Source organism: Brassica napus, chromosome A5, assembly GCF_020379485.1.
Source record: "Brassica napus cultivar Da-Ae chromosome A5, Da-Ae, whole genome shotgun sequence".
Lineage (NCBI taxonomy): Eukaryota > Viridiplantae > Streptophyta > Magnoliopsida > Brassicales > Brassicaceae > Brassica > Brassica napus.
Window position 1 is genome coordinate 12,663,184 of NC_063438.1, and position 5,915 is coordinate 12,669,098.

At 31.3% G+C, this 5,915-nt stretch overlaps 1 protein-coding gene across 1 annotated transcript; it reads right to left on the reverse strand.

The window, feature by feature from the left end:
- Nucleotides 1-516: 516 nt before the first annotated feature.
- On the reverse strand, nt 517-2,226 carry LOC111215635 (UV-B-induced protein At3g17800, chloroplastic). Its single transcript, XM_022719462.2, has 3 exons — nt 1,977-2,226; nt 1,592-1,875; nt 517-1,527 (listed from the first exon to the last, which is right to left on the reverse strand). Exons 1-3 carry the CDS (start codon nt 2,106-2,108, stop codon nt 711-713), a joined length of 1,233 nt encoding a protein of 410 aa, XP_022575183.1. The 5' UTR covers nt 2,109-2,226; the 3' UTR covers nt 517-710.
- Nucleotides 2,227-5,915: the final 3,689 nt, after the last annotated feature.

The window sequence follows — 5,915 nt, forward strand, 5'->3', positions numbered from 1 at the left end:
TTTGGGCCGTCTCTCTCTCTCTCTCTCTCTAGGTTTAGGCCGGTTATGGACATCCACTAAATGCTTCTCCTTTGATATAAAGGGAATATCATTTAGGGCAAATCTCCAAAATAGCACATTTCTAAGTTTATGTCACAAAAATAGCTTTCAAAAACTAAAATGACCAAAATATCATTTTATCTTTTGAAAAATTTAATTTTTATTTTATTTTTAAAATTTGAAATCTTATCCCCAAAACTCAATTTCCCAACTCTAAACCCTAAAACCTAAACTCTAAACCCTAAATTCTAAACCCTAAACCCTAAATCCTAAACCCCACCCCTTAACTCTAAACCCTAATATCCAAATTAATTTACCATTGAAGTATAAATACATATTTATCTTTTTTGATAAAACATTAAATGCTATTTTGGTCATTTTTATTCTTAGAAGTTATATTTGTGACAAAAACTTTTTTAGTGTATATAGTCATTTTCTCTATCATCATTTTAGTGTTCATTTCTTTACTCGATAATCTTTTAAAGAACAGTCTCAAATTTATTTTCGGTAAACAATATCCATAATGTTGAATCGTTCAGCGACTTAACATAGGTATTGATGAATCTAAGTACTGAGAGAACAACAAATACAAGTTGGTCCGTGCATATATTACAAAGAAAACCCACCAAAGCCTCCCAGAGAAACTACAGTATCACCAAACAGAGTCAATTTCAGTTGAGTACGAAGTGATACCTTGAATCTACATGACTCTCCACATCCCAGAGGAACGAACCGAAGGTCACAGCCTCCAGCACAAGCCTCTTCAGTCCCTTGAAACTGATCTTTATGTGCTCGTCCTTGGACGAATCAATGCCTTGCGGTGTTATCATAATCTCTGGCCTCCCAAACAACGCCTCTGTGTGCTTCTCGATGATCCCAACTGCTTCTCTTGATCTGATTGTAGCGTATCTCTGAAGGGTTTCTCCATCAAAGGACATGACGTATGTCTTTAACCGGGATTGTTTCGTTTCGCTGCTGGAACCACCACTGGCATTGATCCCTCCAACTTCTTGGTTTGAGGAGACAGCTTGATAAGTCTCTTCCGCTTCTTCATAGAAGCTTCTCTCTGTTTCCCTCCCTGCTTGCTCAATGCTAGTCTCACCTTCATCAGACCCACCAGGAAGAATCTTCATCGTCTTCTCAAGCTGAAACCTTTGGTCGATCCGCTTCAGGAAATAGCCATACATCACAGAAGCAGCATATACCTGTCCAACTCCGAGCTTGCTTATCTGTGCTACAGTTGACAGATCACCCTCACGGTTTTTAAGAATGATGGAAAGATGATTCTGAATCATCTCGTAAACCTCAGGGGAGTGAAGTTGCTCGAGTTCCCCGTCTTGAGTGGGCCAAGTATCAACTCTCCCAGATGATGAGGTTATGGATGGCACAAGTGAAACATTAGCGTCCATGAACCTCTGAACAACTAATGCATATAAAATCTCTTCCAAAGCCTTCCTTCTCTCTTTCTCCTTAACCTCAGCTATTCTCCTAAACCCACAATAAATAGCAAAATTTAATTCAAGAAGAAAACCATCACAAGGGAGAAACAAACCTGTAAAGAACAATGTCTGTTCCAGGAAGGGAGGAGGATGAATCTTTGATCTGTTCCTCAGCTTCTCGGTCGGTTTGAAGCTGTTCAAGCTGTTGCTCAACAGCTGCTGGGACAAGATGAGGATGGCTCACGAGTATCTGCGACAGAAACTGCCCCACCGGAGACTTCAACTCAAGTGGCGCAATTGAGTCAGATGCTGAAGATTTAACCACAAAGCTTCTCCGAGACTTAAGAGAAGTTGTTCTGCTTTGCGATGGTCTCGAGAGTTTAAGACAAGTGCTGTGCTGCAAAGCAGAGAGAGATAAAGGATTTTCAAATCAAAAAGTCGAGACAATGAATGTTCGTAGAGAATATGAGAACACTCGATTTTCATTTGGAGACATACTCTGTGGCGAAATTGAGGTCCGGAGCTGAATCGGATGAATCCAGGGGAGCTTGCCGTCAGGAGAATCGACCCAGAGGCGTTTCTGGAAGTTCGAGGCAGAAAGGAGGGAGATTGAGCGAAACTCGCTGCCATGATTACGCTCTCTGAGGGAAGCAATGGAGAAGGATAATGAGAGCTTTAGGGGGGAGATGAACCCTAGAATTAATGTAAAGAGATAAACCGGATACTGTCGTTGATGGTTTGCAACTTATCCTTTTTTTTCTTTGTCGACGCGACTTAAACCGGATACTGTGGTCTGCGAAAGACCGGATACAGTTGTGCAATGGTTTGCGACTTTTTTTTTTTTTTTGGCGACCAATGGTTTGCGACTTAACTATCTCTATTGAGTGGATTAAACTAAAGTACACTAAAAATTCTATAAATTAATAATGTTGGTATTATAGCATTTTATTAATTTATTAAAAAATATGTTATACTTTTCTATTTGAGGATATATATTTTTATAAAATAAAAAATAACTGATTTTATCATATATACATTATATAAATTTTAGAAAATTGACTTTTATATATTTTATTATATGATTTTGGTGTATTTTAATATGTTTCATCTAATTTAAATTTGGTTAAGATATAATTTTAATACATTATCAAAATATATTGAAGTGTACTAAAATATAGAAATGAACTCTATTAATGTGGTAAATTTATTGATAATGTATTAAAATTATATATATATATATATTAAAATTATATATTATCTATAATACCACATTAATATAAATATAATGTGGTAAATTTATTGATAATGTATTAAAATTATCTATTAATATATATTATCTAAAATTACACTTTATCTATTAATAGATATATAATGAACTCTATTAATAGAGTTCATTATATATATATATATATATATATATATATATATTAATGTGGTATTATAGATAATTTTAATACATTATCAAAATATATTGAAGTGTAAAAATTAATGTGGTATTATAGATAATCTTAAATATAATTTTAATACATTATCAAAATATATTGAAGTGTAAAAATTTACCACATTAATATATATCATTTTATATATATATATATGTATATATATATATATTAAAGTGGTAAATTTTTTTAGGAACGTTATGGAATGCATTATCTTCATTGTTACCAACTATATGATATTAAATAAAGAAAGATGACTATTTATTACATATTATATCCTTAAATAAAACTTACGAAATTACCTAATGTGATTATGATATATATAGTAATTAATGATTTTTAATAATAAAGATTTGCTAATAATTTGTATGCTTTCTATCATTTTTGTTTAATTATTTACTATTAAAATAAATTACACAATTACATTTATCATATATTAAAATATTAAATTTTTTGTATATGTTGTATTTTGAAATTTTCAAAACGAGTATAAATTACTAAAACTGTTAAAAATCTCACATAAACTTTTGTGATCAATGTTTAATTTTTTTTCTATAATAAGATACAAGGATAATAAAATCATGTAAATAAATTATTTTATTTTAATAGGTGTTTTTATTAATATATATATATATACTTCACATCATTTAAATTTAATTATATATCATATACAATAGATAAGATTAATTGTTTTAATTTATTTATTCTAAAATGATTATGAATAAACAAGAGTGGTCATTTGACTTATATGTGCAAACCAATTAATTACATAATAATAACTGATTTTTTAGTTATTTAATATATAATAATTATTTTATTATTTCATAATATGCAGAAAAATATAAAATAAGTATTTATTCTGCACAAGTAGGAGTGTCAAAATGGGTCATGACCCATGGGTTGACCCAATCCAAGTTGACCCATTAACCCAAATGAACTGTTTATTTTTGATCCATTGGGTTAATGGGTTAACATGTTAATGGGTTAATAGGTTAATGGGTTAACAAGTTAATGGGTTAGCAAGTTAATGGGTTTATTGGGTTGGGTCAACTCTGACTCATTTTGTTTTCAATTAAGAAAACCATGAGTAAACCACTCAATTCTAAGGTTTGATAGAATTGGAAAATCATGAGTTTCTCAAAAGTTTAATCATTTATTCGGTGGTAAAATGCGTTTTCCGCTAAAATCGCAAAAATAAGTTTTTTTCCGCTAAAATCGCGAAAAACGTTTTTCCGCCAAAACCGCCAAAACCACAAAAACGTGTTTTCCCACAAAACCACAAAAACGCGTTTTCCCGCCAAAACCGCAAAAACGCGTTTTTCCGCCAAAACCGCAAAAAACGCAATTTTCCGCAAAAACGCGTTTTCCCACAAAACCGCGTTTTTCCGCCAAAACCGTGTTTTCCCGCCAAAACCGTAAAAACGCATTTTCCGCAAAAATGTAATTTCCCGCAAAAACGCGTTTTTCCACAAAAACGCAATTTTCTGCAAAAAACGTGTTTTCCGCAAAAACGCGTTTTCCACAAAAACGTGTTTTTCCGCAAAAACGTATTTTCCGCAAAAATGTGTTTTTCCGCAAAAACGTGTTTTTTCCGCAAAAACGCGTTTTCCGCAAAAATGCGTTTTTCCGCAAAAATGTGTTTTTTGCAAAAACGCGTTTTCCGCAAAAATGCGTTTTTCCGCAAGAACGCGTTTTCCGAAAAAAACGCATTTTCCGCAAAAACGTGTTTTCCCGCCTAAACCCAAAAACGTGTTTTCCCGCCAAAACCACATTTTCTGCCAAAACCGCAAAACGCAATTTTCCGCAAAAATGCAATTTCCCACAAAAACGCATTTTTCCGCAAAAACTTGCTTTCCACAAAAACCACAAAACGCGTCTTCTCACTGAAACTGCAAAAATTTATTTTTCCGCAAAAATGCGTTTTTCCGCCAAAACCACAAAAAACGTTTTCTTATTTCGATCAACTTTGTCTTAACTTAAAAATAATTCATTATAAAGATGTTGGGTTGATGGGTCAACCATTAACCCATCTAACCTATTTAATTTAATGGATCATGGATCAACCCAACCCATTTAATAAATGGGTTGGGTTGACCCATGACCCATTAACAGTAAGCCCATTTGGGTTATGGGTTGGGTTGACCCATTTTACCCATTTTGACACCCCTAAGTATGTATCTCTTTAATAATTTTGAATCTCAGGCCAAAATAAAAGAAAGAAATGAGAATGAACTCAAAAATCACTATTTATATCGAGCAATAACCAAAATAACACAAAAATGAGAAAACTATTGAAGATACATAGGACTGGCATGTGAATGTCAACTTCTCATAACCATAATTAACTTTTAAATTTCTAAATCATGATATAAAACCGAGCTGACATAGTTTAATTCAAACCAAATAGTAGTCATTAGATTCTTTGGTCTAAACGTTAGGTTTTTATGCGGTAAATAATTTTTGACCTAAAATATTTTAAAAAATGGGATCAGTTTATTAGCAAACAAATTATGTAATTAACAAAAAAAAGTTTTAAAAAATTGTTTAAGAGCCAAATATATTAACTCGATCAATAATATAATTTTTTTCCATACGATATTTCTTAAATAATTTTCATATAAATTCACTCAAATAATTGGTCTTATCCTAGTTAACTATTATTGTTCTTCATTCTTTCCATAAATAAAAATTACGGAATTTTCTAATGTAAATAAAGTATATACAAAAATTAATGATTTTGGATGATAAAGATTTGATAAAAATTAGTGTATCCTCTATCATTTTTTACAATTTTAGCTTATTAAAATATATTAAACAACCACATTAACCATGTAATATAAAGTTATATTTTCTGTATATGTTATACTTTAAATTTTTTTTAATTAACTATATACAATAATATAAAATACATAAATATTTTAATTTTCAATTTTTTTTGATAAAATTTTTGAACAAATATTGACAACTTAATAGTTAAATTTTAAATTTTGCATTGGCT

What these genes read in the sequence shown, in the direction of transcription:
- LOC111215635 (XM_022719462.2), bottom strand. Translation starts at nt 2,108, where the DNA reads ATGGCAGCGAGTTTCGCTCAATCTCCCTCCTTTCTGCCTCGAACTTCC. An exon ending in GACCTCAATTTCGCCACAGA is followed by an intron (nt 1,876 to 1,976) that starts GTATGTCTCCAA and finishes TCTGCTTTGCAG; the next exon opens with CACAGCACTTGTCTTAAACT. An exon ending in ACAGACATTGTTCTTTACAG is followed by an intron (nt 1,528 to 1,591) that starts GTTTGTTTCTCC and finishes TTGTGGGTTTAG; the next exon opens with GAGAATAGCTGAGGTTAAGG.